Genomic DNA, 15,872 nt, shown 5'->3' with positions numbered 1-15,872 from the left:
TGGGGCAACAGAAACAACTTGGCACCCTCTTCTATATGACAGCCCTTCAAATACTTGAAGATGGTTATCATATCACCTCTCAATCTTCTCCTCTTCAGGCTAAACATAACCAGCTCCTTCAACCTTTCCTCACAGGACTTAATCTCCAGACCACTCACCATCTTTGTTGCCTTCCTCTGGACCCGTTCAAGCTTGTCTACATCCTTCTTAAATTGTGGTGCCCAAAACTGAACACAATACTCTAGGTGAGGTCTAACCAGAGCAATACCATCACTTCGCATGATCTGGACACTATACTTCTGTTGATAGCTACTGCATCACACTGCTGACTCATGTTCAGTGTTTGGTCTACTAAGACCCCAAGATCCTTTTTGCACACATTACTGCTAAGTCTCCCCCATCCTATAATTATGAATTTGTTTTTTCCTACCTAAATGCAGAAATTTACATTTATCTCTGTTGAAATGCATTTTATTTGTTTTAGCCCAATTCTTCAGCCTGTCAAGATCCTCCTGTATCCTGGCTCTGTCTTCTACCGTATTTGCTACCCCTCCCGATTTAGTATCATGTGCAAATTTAATTAGCATCCCCTCTGTTCCTTCATCCAAATCATTTATAAAGATAATGAACAACACAGGGCCCAGGACAGATCCCTGAGGCACTCCACTAATCACTCCTCTCCAAGTGGATGAGGAACCATTAACAAGCACTCTTTGGGTGCAATCTGTCAACCAGTTACAGATCCACCTAACTATAATAGGATCTAAATCACATTTCCCCAATTTGTCAACAAGAATATTATGGGGAACCTTATCAAAAGCCTTACTGAAATCAAGATAAACTTTGCCTACTGCATTCCCCTGATCCAGCAAGGCAGTAACTTTCTCAAAAAAAGAGATTAGTCTGACATGACCCAAGCTTGAGTGTGTGGGGCTGACAATAGACATGATCGGAGCAGAAGTGAGGAAGGCTTATAGTAGCCCCACTTTGGTGACTCCTACAACCACTGATTACCACAGTAGAGAAATCACATGAGGAATATTCCAGCAAACTGCCCCTCACAAGAAGACAAGTTGTTAAAGTCACTGTGGACGCGAACTATCACCTAAAAAATAATTGCATGAATTGATGATATAATACCCCAGGATAACTTAAAAACTAACGTATAAAACCTCAGGATAACTTAAAAACTAATTAAAGTTGTTAAAACCTTTGTTTCAAATTGAATCTTGAGATAAAGAAATATAATTATATGTTCTGTGTTTTCCTTCATATAACCAGACTAAATAACATCATGGGGAAAGTACTGGGAGATGGAGAAGAGGCTCAGCCAATAAACAGGCTTTTTGGTCTCTCTTTCTTTGATGCCTACTATATTGAAATGATTTACCTGTAGTCTGGAAAATAGAACGTTTTGATCCTTAATATTCATTGCTCATCCACAGAGGTTCAAAGATACCACAGTAAAAGATAAATTCTGCTTCTTTCTGTTTTCTTGCTGCATGTGTTTCATAACAGAAACACATGTTACTCAAAATGGCTGCTAAGGGCAGGCTTCGTCTGAACCGGAGTACTTTGCCACAGGTGATAGCCTTCTGTTCTCAACAAGTCTCAGATGACTTACCAAATGATCAGATAAGCATTTTTACAGTATTACTTGAGAATGAAGCATATTATTCTGTGGAGCTGATTTACTGCCAGATGCCCAAAACATCAACTGTAAACGCTTGGAAAATGATAGTGCTTTCATGTCTTCTCAGATCTGACCATGGAGGTGGAGCCTTGCCAAATCTACAGCTTGATGGGTTGTAGGCACAAAATTCTTTTGAAGTCCTTGTTAGCAATACTTTTTATTTTCACTTCTCCTGAAGTCAGTCAGTGGGGGTTGCAGACAACGCCTTGAAGGGTTTATTTAAAATGTTAACAGTTTAAGTAGAGAATGTGGGGAAACTTTTTTTTTTTTAACTGACCCAAGTTCAGAGGTTGCCTCTGCAGGGCTGTTGCCCTGAAATACATGAACAAATGCTAGTGTTTCAGCCAGCCAATGTTCTTATCCTGGGACCCTCACGAGGCACCGTTACTCTGTGGAACAATCAGTTCCACCCACTAGAGAAAACAACCCTGCTATTGTTGATGTGAACCTCTGATGAATGAGAGATGATGAGTCAAGAGGCAAAAAAATCCCCCATCTCGTCAAGAGGTTGCTGACTTTCCTTCAAATCATCCTTATAAGACAAATGAATACAAAATGAACATGAATTCCAAGGCCTTAAACAATCCCACAGTGACAGCATAAGAAGAGCTTTTCTGGATCAGAAGAAGAAGAAAATTTGGTTTTTATATGCCGACTTTCTCTACCTCTTAAGGCAGAATCAAACCAGCTTACAATCTCCTTCCCTTCCCCTCCCCACAACAGACACCCTGTGATGTAGGTGAGGCTGAGAGAGCATGACTGGCCCAAGGTCACCCAGCTGGCTTCACGTGTAGGAGCGGGGAAACAAATCCAGCTCACCAGATTAGCCTCCGCTGCTCATGTGGAGGAGTGGGGAATCAAACCCAGTTCTCCAGATCAGACTCCACCGCTCCAAACCACTACACCATGCTGGCTCTCAGCTTATTAAAGGTCCTAAAAAGCATTTATCCCACAGGGGCATCCATTTGTTTGACGAAGCTTACAAACTTACATGAAGATCACTGCCCTACCCCGTTCAGGTACTCACAGAGGTTCCATTTAGTTAATGAGAAACAAGAGGTCATGTGAAGAGGCCAAGCGTTTGTGTAGTCTGTGCTATCTAGCATATACCTTTCTTCAAACCTGTACCTTTTGGTTATAATTCTGATTCTGTCCTGCTTGTCTCTAATTATTTAATTAAATTATTCCTATACCATCTCAGCTAAATACCCTGAAGGCAATGTTTAAAACGAAAGTATTTAATAAAAAAAGATTTTCAGTTTTTAAAAAAAGGATTCAACTAGAACAATACAAAAGCAGCAGCAATAGACATTATTTAAAAGATGCCTTAGCTTAGCAGTGGGTGGTGGTATCAAATTATTTTTTAAAACTTCAAAATATATAGCAGCAGAAGATTTAAAGTAACAAAAAAGGCCAATAAAAAAACTAATGACAACGGCACTGCAGGAATAACCCAGTCCTTTCTAATGACCATCTGTCAGCAATGCTGATTCTGTGAACTTAGGCAGATCATGAGAGAGAGGGCAGGAAGGGTTGCGTCAGTGTTGACTCTCATTGCCCTTTCTTACATGCCCAGGGTAATGCTGCTCACCATTTTGGGGTCAGAAAGCAATTTTCCTCCACACAAGATTGGCCAGGGATCCTGGAGGGGTTTCCCCCATCTTCTGGGCATGGAGTAGGGAGTCACTGGGGGTGGGGGGGGAGGTAGTTGTGAATTTTCTGGACTAGACAACCCTGGTGGTCCCTTCCAACTCTATGATTCCATGAAATATGCAAAAGGATCTGTGAAACAGATCTTAACATTTGGGCAAATTCATATACTGAGTGCATGTTCAGCAAGCCCTTGGTTTATGTCTGAAACCTGATCCAAGGAGTTCCAAAAATTAATCATAGTTCCCAGTATCATCAGAGGACCTCTTAAGAAGTTACCATTTGTGGAAAGATGCAGGGTGATCTTAATATTGCTATCAAAATACCGTGTTCCTCAGAAGCTAAAGAGTACAGTTATGCATTGAATTCCCACTGATTTTAGCAGAAATTTAAATACATTATTTTCTCTTAATTGTGCCCATTGTATGTTTTCTTAAACATTTGGATGAAGCAGAAAAATGTATTTGAAAGTGTAATTGGTATTATGAGCAGTGCAATAGGCAAAGAGGGTGGACATTTGGAGGTTTAAATGCACCATATTTGAATTGAGGCTTCTGCAGAATTGATATTCAGGCATATTTGTCTTAAATGTGCTTTGTGCTTCACATGAAGTATATTTATACAAGAGAGTCATAATATGCAAACACCCATGTCAATATTAATTATGAGTTTATGCTCAAGGGAGCTTTTAAATACTGCTTTGGGCCCTTTTTCAAAACATAAAAAGGTAAATGTTTGTTTGAGAGGAATATGGAGGATGATTAAAGAGCAATTTATGGTATTGCAACCACCATAAAACAAGAATGACTAAAGGTCAGAGGACAAGCACCAATAGCATTACAAGTACAGCTCAATTGCTGTAAATTCAAAGCTACTCTAAATATAAATTTAAATTAAAAAGTATAATTCTGTTGTTGTTTACGAATGAATAAATGGAGAGGGTTTTAAAGGGCATCAGATGTTCAAGGTTACATTACAACTAGTCAGTAGGGTTGCCAACCTCCAGTTACTATCTGGAAATCTCCCGCTATTACAACTGATCTCCAGCCGATAGAGATCAGTTCACCTGGAGAAAATGGCCACTTTGGCAATTGGACTCTGTGGCCCTCCCCAAACCCTGCCCTCCTCATGCTGCACCCCAAAAATCTCCAGGTATTTCCCAACCTGGAGCTGGCAACCCTATGGGTTAGTGTTCAATTTCTGTGCAAGATGCAGCAATCTTCACAGAGGTTTTCACCTTCCAGTGACACAGTAATTCCTAATCCTTGTATGAAGGGGAGCTACCCAAAGAGTTCAGTACCCCCTTCTTGTCCTTAATGTCCACCGCAAGTCCTTACCCAACCCTAGTATCCAGCACCGCACTGTAGAAAGTGACAAAACGTTAACAAGTGTAATGCACACAAAACTATGCCCAACATATATATCACATGGAGCTGGATGGTAGCTTCTTCCCATGGCCACTTCCTGTACCACTCTCATTATATGAGAATGTTGTGATTGGGGATGGGTAGGGACTGACAATGTGATTACTTTCCATGCCAACCAATACATTTCTGCTCCGAGGGAGAATTAATGCTGGGGGATAGGGAGGTAACCATGTCATTAGCACTATGTATGTGATCATAGAATCATAGAATTGGAAGGGTCCCCCAGGGTCATCTAGTCCAACCCCCTGCACAATGCAGGAAATTTACAACTACCCTCCCCCCACACCCCCAGTGACCCCCCACTACATGATCTTAACATTCTTAATGTTTCCAGAGCCATGTGATTTTGCGAAGCATTTATAGAGTAATATCAATCACTGTGCCCAAGCATTACATAAACAAAGCCCAGGTTTTTGTCACAGGAAAATAATATGGAAGAGTTGAATGTATTCAAGGCCTTTTTGAATAATGGAGAATTATGGAGAAGGGTCCTATCTTTACATATGCTGAAGGTCTCTTATAGGCCCACACCACCTCTTCCTTCAACTGCCACCAATTATTTTATAAATCAAATTTCAGCCACTTTAGAGTTGCTACTCTGACTAGGGAAATTCCTGGAGAATTGGGGTGGAACCTGGTGAGGGCTGAGTTTGGGGAGGAGAGGGGCCTCAGTAGGGTATAATGTCATGCACCACACCCTGCAAAGCTGTCATTTCTCCAGGAGAATTGATCTCTGTCACCTGGAGATCAGTTGTGATTCCAGAATATCTATAGGCCTCTCAGGAGACTGGCAGCACCCCTACTTGTCCTTATAGTGGACTGCTGCTTTGGAAAATAGGTTCTCACCCACCCTTCAGCAGTTTATCCTGTGGATTAAGGAGGCATCAAAATTCCATAGATATGCCATAGTTTTCTATCAGTAGGGTTGCCAACCTCCAGGTACTAGCTGAAGATCTCCTGCTATTACAACTGATTTCCAACTAATAGAGATCAGTTCACCTGGAGAAAACGGCCGCTTTGGCAATTGGACTCTATGGCGTTGAAGTCCCTCCCCTCCCAAAACCCCGCCCTCCTCAAGCTCCGCCCCAAAACCTCCTGCTGGTTGCAAAGAGGGACCTGACAACCCTGTCTATCAGCTGCAGTTCACCATTAAGTCCCACTGGTCCACTACTGCTACCCATTTGTCTAGCAAGATTCTTCCTTACCCTGATAAAGGAATGCGCAGTCTGTATTCTCTGTTCAGCATAAGGCGCACTTTTAACACCGGCTGCACAGGGAAGCCAAAACTTATCAGAAGTGCTCTGCCAAAAAACACGTAGCAGGCCACCTTAGATAAAACGGGATGACAGGTGATGGGTGATTTTCCTTGCTAGTTTAAAAAATTCTTCTTTTGTTGAAGTTAAAAGAACAGACAATGAAAAAGAAGAACAATTAACTGGCTCTAGGCTCTCAACACAGTTATTAAAGTTAAAAACACATGGGAAATACAGGAGCCTTCCAAGCTGAAGAACACACACCTACATGGAGTCGTAAATAAAAACCTACTTGGGTTAACATCTGGTCTGCTTTATAAGTAGGTTTGCAAAACAAAACAAATCAAAAAAAGACAAAGGGCAGGCACCTCCAGACTCTCTCCCTCTTCTTGATTCATCTGTATGTCTGTGATGGCCAGGTGCTTCCAAGTTTTCCATCCATAAAAGTTTCTCTGTAAATGAAATGCCAAGAGGCCTCAACCACATTTTTGCCAAGTTTGAGCTAAATTGATCAAGAAGGCAGCTTCATTTTGTAACCCGTATTGTTGCTTTGACCTGACCTGGATGGCCCAGACTAGCCTGATCTCATCAGATCTCAGAAACTAAACAGGATTGGCCCTGGTTAGTACTTGGACTGGAGACCACCAAGGAAGCCCAGGGTTGTGACATAGAAGCAGGCAATGGCAAAATACCTCTGAATGTCTCTTGCCTTGAAAACCCTATGGGGTCGGGATAAGTCAGCTGTGACTTCACGGCACTTTACACACACATTGTTGATTTCCTTTTTAAATGATGTCTCTAGTCCTTGTAGTAGTGAGGAAAAACTAGATATATAGTGGAATTACTGAACAACATGAAGCCCAAATTACAGGCTGAATTCTTTCACATCACCCACTTGCCCTTTCTCTTGGGACTCTTCATGTGCTATAATCATTATCATTTTATTTACTTGTAGAATCATGGGTGGTAACTGGTTCCTTCCATTGATGACAGTGGGTGCCATTGATTGCTATGAAAGAAAGTAAAGGGAACAAAGCAGGGGGCATAGCAGAGGTGAAGGCAAAGCCACACATCCTCTGCTCAAGATGTGTTGACCCCCCAGAGGCATCTTCTTCCCCATTCATTTTTTGTTTGCAGTTTGTGCCATAAATCAAAGGGAGCACCTGGCTTCTGTGGGGGGGAGAAAAAAAACATTGTACAGTCAAGTCACAGATCACTTATGGTGACCCCGTAAGGTTTTCAGGGCAAGAGATGTTCAAAGGTCATTTGCCATTTCCTTCCTCTGCATAGCAACCCTAGTATTCCTAAGAGGTTGCCCATCCAAATTCTAACCAGGGACAACCCTGCTTAGCTTCTGAGATCTGACAAGATCAGGCTAGCCTGGGTAGGGTGGCAAAGAGGAGCAGTGGACTTTGATCTGGAGAACCAGGTTTGATTCCCCACTCCACATGAGTGGTGGGTGCTAATTTGGTGAACTGGATTTGTTCCCCACTCCTACACATGAAGCCAGCTGGATGAACTTGGGCTAGTCACAGCTGTCTCAAGAACTCAGCCCCACCTACCTCACAAGGTGTCTGCTGTGGGGAAGGGAAGGTGATTGTAAGCCAGTTTGATTCTTCCTTAAGTGGTAGAGAAAGTTGGCATATAAAAACCAACTCTTCTTCTTCTTCATTCCTTCCCTTTTTGCTCCATCACACCTGTACAAAAGGACACACAACAGTAATTTCAGTCCAGAAAACTCCCTTTTCTCTTCACCTTCCCTTCTCTAACAAGCTACGCTTTAATGCTACAGCATGGCTCAACGAAGACATGGGGGAAAGGCCCTTTATAAGACCTATGGGGGGCATGGTGCATGGCTGTGAGCTGCCCTGTGCCATTTTGAAGGTGTAACTTAGCTCCACCTGCCATTTTGAAGGTGGAAATTAGCTCCACCTGTGTTGGAGTCTGATCTGGAGAATTGGGTTTGATTCCCCACTCCTCCCCATGAGCGGCGGAGGCTAATCTGGTGAACTGGATTTGTTTCCCCACTCCTACACAAAAAGCCAGCTGGGTGACCTTGGACGAGTCATACTCTCTCAGCCTCACCTACCTCACAGGGTGTCTGTTGTGGGGAGGGGAAGGGAAGGTGATTGTAAGCCAGCTTGATTCTCCCTTAAGTGGCAGAGAAAGTCGGCATATAAAAACCAACTCTTCTTCTTCTTCTCCCAGTGGTGGCTCTGGGAGGAGCAACCAGAGTTTCCCTTCATTAAACCAGATTGTTATCTTTTCTCTGGAGTAAAAGGAAAAATCATAGGAACACCAAGAGTCATATGTGGAATGATCACAATGTCTTATGGACATCCCTAAGAAATCTGGGAGCTTCCTGCATTCCATCCAGGAAAAATTCCTGTGTGGAAGCAGCTGTGGAAAACCAGAATGGACAAGAATCAAGGAATAGTATAAGGTCAGAAAAATCTATGTTGGCCTGGGATCTTGGTGATGTGCTTTTTCACTTGATAGTTAATTCAGAGCCAATTCAGACAGCGAGTGTACGCAGATGTGAGCTTCAATAATACTTCTGGATATCCTCTAAAGCAATCCCTAAATTGCTGGTAGTGCAGATCTCATTTATGGTGAAATACATTTCGGATCACTGATCTGACCACAGGTAAGACCCACAGGCCAGTATCGTTAACAAAGTACTCAGAAGTCATCCATTTCTACAATGTAATGAATGAATGGACCTACAGAGTTCACATTCTAGTTAACACACCATTAATCTAAATAGGCAGTACTGGAGGTCAGCCCTGTCATAAACCTCAGATAGAGGGAAATTGGGTATTTATTATGTAAAGCTACAATAAGATTGTTCCAAACTGTTGGAAAATGTACTGGGTTGGAAAAATGTATAATTTCCCTTTGCTGGAAAAGAGATAATCTTCCTCTGGAGACCCCCACAAAGCCAAAGCTTAAGTGTTTTTCAAAAACTTTGTATGATCTATTTATTTGGGCAGGTTTTTGCGGTCAGGGTTAAGCCAGAATGTGTGAGATGGTGTTAATACATTATATATTTTTTGTTGAATTTTAAGTTGTTTTTACATCTGATATATCCTAAAATACTGTTACATGCCATCTTACGTGAACTGTCTTTAAAAATGACATAAGATTTTAAAAAATTAAAATCCAATACCTTTAAGTGTTATTCCTGTAACTGAAGGTTGCTGAGTTATGTCTTGCTCGGGGGCTTCTTGCCCAGACGCTATTAAGGTAAGTAGCTGTGTCAGCAGAAGTCTGGAACAGCAGTGCCTAATGCGAGCTGGAAGTGAAACTGAGTCTTGCTTCTGCCATTATCCAGGGTAGTTCCAATTTATTTGGCTTGCAACATAATGTAAACCTAAACCAGTTTGAGTCCTCTGTTCTTTCCCCATAGAAATCCTCGTTCTTGTGGCTTTGACATAATGTATTCAAGTAGAGATGATCCAAAATGTGCATATTTTTTAAAGTCACTCATGTATAAAGGGGTAGTGTTAAAGATGCATCCACTGTTCAGAAGTGATAGAAAGCGCATATATTTTGCACTTATTTATCCCTACTCAAACATAGAGGGTTAAGTGAGAAACAGTACTAAAGGGGTGACAATGCTTGATTGAATTAGAGACTTTTAGGGCACTTTCACACAGCCCCAATAATGCACTTTCAATCCACTTTCAGTGCACTTTGAAGGTGGATTTTACTGTGTGAACTGGCAAAGGGGGTTACCGCATTATGTATTCCCAGCGATGTATTAAGAGTTTGAAAATGTTATAAAAAACATCGCTTTAAAAGGGTTTTTGGATACCACGGCTAAAAAATGGTTGGAAGACGTCTTCACAGCTAAAGGGGCCAAACAAAGTGCGAACAGTATTTTTTTATAACATTTTCAAACTCTTAATACAGAGGTGGGAATACATAAAAAGTGCGAACAGTATTTTTTTATGATGTTTTCAAACTCTTAATACATCCCTGGGAATACATAATGCGGTAACCCCCAAAATCTTCTTGCAAACGATCGTTAAGGTGCATTGAAAGTTGATTAAAAATACATTATTTTGGCTGTGTGAAAGTGCCCCTAGTCTTCTCACAAATGTCAATTCTCAGGGTTCATGCTTGAGGCACCTATGAGACATAAGGAGGATTCTGTTCTGTTGCAGTATTTTCACATACAACATTCCTCCTGTGTGGATATTATCAAACAAAAGTCCAGTGTCACCTTAAAGACTAATAAGATTTATTCTGACATCAGCTTTTGTGAGTCAGATAAGTTAGCTGAATATAGTAATATCTGTAAAGGGCAGATGACATTAAGAAATTAGTACCCGTAGTGAGTGAGAAATCAACGTTATTGTTCAAACCTAGAAAGATAATAATATTGAACTTCTTAATGACACCTAATTCTGAACTCTCATGTTGACATCTCCCTTTGAAGCTTTCCTGTAGGTGAAAAGTGACTTTTAGAATAGCAAAAGAATGCCCTGGAAGATTGAAATGTTCTCTCACTGGTCTTTCAACATGGTGATAATTAATGTCACATTAGTGTCCATTAATTCTTTTGTATAAGGGATTAACCTGTTCATCCAGTGTAGAAACCAGAAGGGCATTGTTGACACATGACAGCATATATCACATGGAAGGCTGAACAAGTGGATGAACCCAAAATGCTATAGCTGATGTTATTAGGTCCTGTAAAAATATTGCCTGAGTGTATTGTGGGGGCAAAGTTGACATCTTGGTTTGTTACTGGAAGCTGTTGTGGGTTAGCAAGGAAAGTAAGCAAGGTAAATCCTGCCACCCAAGGCCTGTGTGAGAGAAATATTATCCAGCTTAGGTTGCAGGTAATGATGATACGTTGAACTGGTTTGAGTCGGGAGCTGTAGGTAGCAACCAGGGGTAGACTGTTGTTACCTCCTTTGGGCCTATGTTGTATTAGGCTCTTTCTGGGTTGTTGTTTTGTTTCCACTTGCCGTTCATTTAATTTTATTCATCTTTCTTTCATCTTCCATTTTCAGATAAGCACATCTGTTATTTGGGCCACTCCAAATATTTCCTTTATAATCCCTCTGTGGGTTATAATATTAGCCATACTCTTAGGACTGCTGGTTCTGGCTATGTTGACTTTAGCTTTGTGGAAGGTAAGTTGCATGTTGTTGTTGTTTTAACTGAAGAGGGCCAGAACCAATGTTTGAAGCCCTCCCCCGCCCAAAAAAAAGGAGGAAGGGGATAACTTGTGATCTTCTGAGCAAAATAATCACAGACGTGGATGGGCGTTGGATTTATTTTGGATAACTAAACTGTTACTTTTACTGGTGTTTGAAAAAGCAGCTTGTTTTCAAAATCCTGTGTTATTAAAAACCCATTATAAGTGAGCTGTGAGAGGCTGGCTATGAACTCCAAGACCTGTGATCTTCTTTTGTCCCAAGAGTTGTGTTTTCTGCAACATGCTATAAAGAAGTGTCTCTAGCATTGTTTTCTGCTCAAAACCTCAAGGAATTCTCTTTTGTAACATGATCTTGCACCCTATTTAGAGGGGAAAGCAGATTTTTAAGGCTGCAAGTGATTTTATTTTAATATCAGTAGGTTCTGTTTGATGTTTTTACTGCCTCGCTGAAGACTCGCAATCAATGAGTCACTGGCAGTTTACAAGGTTTTGTTTCTGGATTTTGATACAATTACCTTCAGATACCTAAAAATACACACAGCACAGCAGAGACTCCATTCAGATGTCATGAACAAACTGGAGTTTGTTTATTGAGGATCTTTTTATTCTGCTTTTCTCGCATGGGGGACTCAACATTGGGGACTCAACATAAAAACGCAATTTTTAAAAAAAAGTATACGCACTAATTGGCCTCCCAGTACAAACTTCAAGTAGGTAATGATCCTAAGGATATCCCAAACAGCTGATAATTCCTCCCGCGTGGCACAGTACTGGGCCACAGATTAAGAGCTAGGGCTTGTGCCTATGGTTCATCCCTGTGACAACAGCCAGGCTTTTTGAATACCTGTGGAAATGCTCAAGTAGCAAGAACAAGAAAAGAGATCCCCACCGTTTGGTGGCTTCTCCATTTCAGTTACCACATCAGTTGTACAAACGAATTCACTTTGAGCAAGCAAGCAAGCTGCAGATCCTATAAAGTTGGTTCCCAAATAGTCTGATAGGTCTCAGTGTCTATGATCCATATAAACCTCTCCTGATTTCTTGTCTGAAGGAATTGCTTTTAGCTGTTGACCCCACAGAAATCTCAGACTGTTTCTTAAGGATGATTTGAACCATACATCTACCCACAGGTTATTTGTTCGTAGATGCTGCTATTAACTGCTTCTACATGGTTTAAATCCACATGGGGGTGGGCCATCATGTTTGGAATCTGCTTACCATTTGAATGACCCCGTCTGCATGGACCAGCAGCTGTTAGCAATGTGGTGCTTTGGGGGAATTTTCTTTGTGTTTGGGGCCAACCATATGGTAAGTGAATTTCAAAGGCTACATCCTCTATGCGGAGTTGCCAACTAGAAGCATTTTTGGGTGCGGCCTCTAGATGGGTATTGGGACATTTGGACGGACAAGCGTTTATTATACAAAGCGGTTTGGGGATTTGGAATAAGTTCTCTTTAAAGCAAAAAATGTTGGCAGTGACTGTTTTTCCCTTCCACATTTGCTTTGGCATGTTTAACCAAACTCTACCGAGAGCGACTTAAAGAAAACATGGTATGGTGGACGGATGTTGGCACCTCCTCTATGTTTGACTTGATTGTTCCTTTTCTTTTTCTTTCTTTCTTTTTGTTCTAGTGTGGCTTTTTTGACAGAGCTAGGCCTCCTAGAGATGACATGGCTGACAGGGTCCAACTGACGAGTGACAAGACTACTGACACATAGAAGAGGAGATTTAATTGAGGCAGAGAGTCCTGATCAAGACCAGAACTATGCTAGAGATTTCATCTACCAGCATCCTTCCTTTGAATTCAAGACTGCCAAGATACTGCAATCTGAACCACGCAATGTTCTTCGTGTTCACTGTATAATGACCGTAGAAGGCAGAAAAGAACATTTATTGCTGCCTCAAAAACATACCCAGATGATGAGCAGGACTTTAAAAAAAAATATCTTTGGACATTCAAAACTGCAACCGATTCCTTGCAACACATGTGGCGCATTAAAAGCACTCATAGTTCGAACTGCTCAGAGATGAAAGGCCTGTGTTGAGTTAGAAGACAGCCAGGACAAGATGTTCAAACACTACTGTATAATGGCAGGACATTGCGGCATCTCCCTAAGGATAAGAACTTTTTAGGAAACTCTGGCTCAGGGAGACAAGCAATATGTTGGTACTGTGAAAGTACTTCTGAAAAGCAAAATTAGCCTTTAAAAATACTTCATAAATAAGACACAGTTATTTATTTTTACACCTTTTATAGACGGGGCAACTTACTAGAAGTTCTGAAATTTTATATTGGCGGTAACAGCGACATTGTCTTACATGTACATTCCATAGGCTAGTTAAAAGTTTTTTGGGGAAGCAGAATTACAAATTATTTTATATGCTGGAAAGTACAATAAGGAGTCATAAAATCCTAAATCTGGAAAAAATACCCTGAAGATGATCTAGTTCAGCTGTGTTCCCTAAGGCACAGGGTACTGAACCGTCCTTCTATTGAATCACATCCACACCATACTAAGAGATCCAGGTTATCCATTTTATCTTGATTATACAATACTGGAAAACAGGTGTCCCTTGCCAGAGAGAGATGCCTAATTCTAAATAAGAGTCTGTTTTAAAAAATCTAATACAATCCAGCTGTTTCTAGCAAGTTGATTAAACTACATGCTACATGGAAAGGCAAAAAACAAGAGAGCTACCAGCTAACCAGCCTGACATAGGAGAATACATCCTATCGAACTTTAAATAAGATCTGTGAAGCCACTGCTGTAAGCAAAGCTCAGTCACCAATTGTGAGAAGGTCGTCTTTGTTTCACTAGCAGAAGTCTTCCATACTCCTCCCCTGTTTCCAGTTGGTGACCTCTGATGATTCAGGGTGGGGGGGTACTCCAAAGTTTAAGGCAAAACATATCCTTCAAGATCCCACTGCGACACATCTGGGTACCAGATTAAAAACTTTAAAACAGACTTCCCAACTCTGTTTCCGTATCATCGAAGCATTTTGGGTTTTTTTGCTCCGTTGGCTTTTCCAAGAGGCTGTTCCAGAATGTTACAATACAAATACAGCTTCCTTCTTCTCTCCATCCTAAGAGTCATTAGTTCTTGTATCCATACACCCCAATCCAGCAATCTGTTCTGACCATGAAAGCTCCAACGTGTGCCTGGACCTCCTCCAAACAATTAATTGCTTTTCCATTCATTTCAGTGGAGATTGTCAACCCTTTTGCATTTCTTTTCATGGACCATTTTAGATCAACCAGGATCAAGAGCGTGCAAGAGGAGCATGTGCACTCCACAAAACACATGATGCCTGAATCAAGATGATGATCTTTACCGTAAATAATTATGTCCTCTCTATCATGTTTGTTAGTGTTTATGACTCTTAACTGTAAGTTGCAGGAGGACAATCTTTGGACCAAATCCAGCAAGATTTGCCAGGTGTTCTAGAAACATTAGCCATTACTGGTCCGTAGGCTTTTTAAGGGTTGGACTTGGACCAAAGTAACTTCAACTGATGTGGTGGGCCTTATTTGGCAATGAATTCCAAATATGTTGGTGCAAGTGATGTAAAACATCTGCATGAAGTTTTAAACCTACACAGCTGCTTTCTACTTGTATGTAAAATTCAGATGATTGAAATGTTTGTACTGCTTACACTCTTCCCTTATCCCTAAGTAGCTTATTAATTTCACGCTACATGCAATTGTTCCAGCATCCCTAAATTTTGCCCCTGCCACGAAGCAGAGCTCCTGCGCAATATCTATTGTCAGAGGGATGGAAAGGGAAGAAAGACAGTGGGCTCCTGAGTATTGAACCCCTTCTGTCTCCATAGCCTGTTGAGCATTTCTGGCTTCTTATTCTTCCAGCTTCTTTTCCTCCAGGGAGGAGAAGGAACTACCATCACACCTGCTGACCACCATAATATATATTTTTTTTGCATTTGAGGGGATTCAGTATGCAACCCCCTTCTCCAGCCACACCCAAGTGTGCCTAAAATGGGGCCATAACAGTAGCTACAAAATGGCAGGAAGCAATACCTAGCATAAAGAAGAAGAAGAGTTGGTTTTTATATGCCGACTTTTTCTACCATTTGTGGAAGAATCAAACTGGCTTACAAGCACCTTCCCCTCCCCACAACAGACACCCTGTGAGGTAGGTGGGGCTGAGAGAGCTGTGATTAGCCCAAGGTCACCCAGCTGGCTTCATGTGGAGGAGAGAGGAAACAAATCCAGTTCACCAGATTAGCGTCCTCCACTCATGTGGAGGAGTGGGGAATCAAACCCAGTTCTCCAGATCCGAGTCCACCGCTCCAAACCACCGCTCTTAACCACTACACCATGCTGGCTCTCGATAGCCTGAATTACTGGAGTTCTAACTGTAGTCTTAACAACAGTTTGTCCTAATAGTTACATGGAGAAAGGTTTTGCTTTTTCAATTTCATAAGACAGAACAGTGCAGGAGAAAAAGTATGGCATAACTAATTTCAAACTGAATTCCCCAGTTTGTTTATATTGACACAGCAAAAGGTGCTGGTACTCAGTACCAGTGAGTACCACCACACACACACACAAAAAACCTGTATTGACACATCCTAGAACAAAATTTGAAATTCACTTCATGAATAATATAAATAAATGAACTTTCTTTTGAATGGTGTATAATTGATGTAAAAGAC

At 41.3% G+C, this 15,872-nt stretch overlaps 1 protein-coding gene across 1 annotated transcript in view; it reads left to right on the top strand.

The window, feature by feature from the left end:
* The window catches only part of ITGA8 (integrin subunit alpha 8), a 128,651-nt gene extending 115,650 nt beyond the window's left edge, over window positions 1-13,001 (top strand). The window contains exons 28-29 of the mRNA XM_056857097.1: window positions 11,048-11,170; window positions 12,829-13,001. Of these exons, the coding sequence (XP_056713075.1) occupies window positions 11,048-11,170; window positions 12,829-12,915 (210 nt within the window). The 3' untranslated portion in view covers window positions 12,916-13,001. The remainder of the gene's footprint in view (window positions 1-11,047; window positions 11,171-12,828) is intronic.
* The last annotated feature ends 2,871 nt before the right edge of the window (window positions 13,002-15,872 follow it).

This window comes from Euleptes europaea, chromosome 11 (assembly GCF_029931775.1).
Source record: "Euleptes europaea isolate rEulEur1 chromosome 11, rEulEur1.hap1, whole genome shotgun sequence".
Taxonomy (NCBI): Eukaryota; Metazoa; Chordata; class Lepidosauria; order Squamata; family Sphaerodactylidae; genus Euleptes; species Euleptes europaea.
The sequence above is the reverse complement of the archived record's forward strand: the minus strand, read 5'-3'. Positions and strand labels throughout refer to the sequence as shown.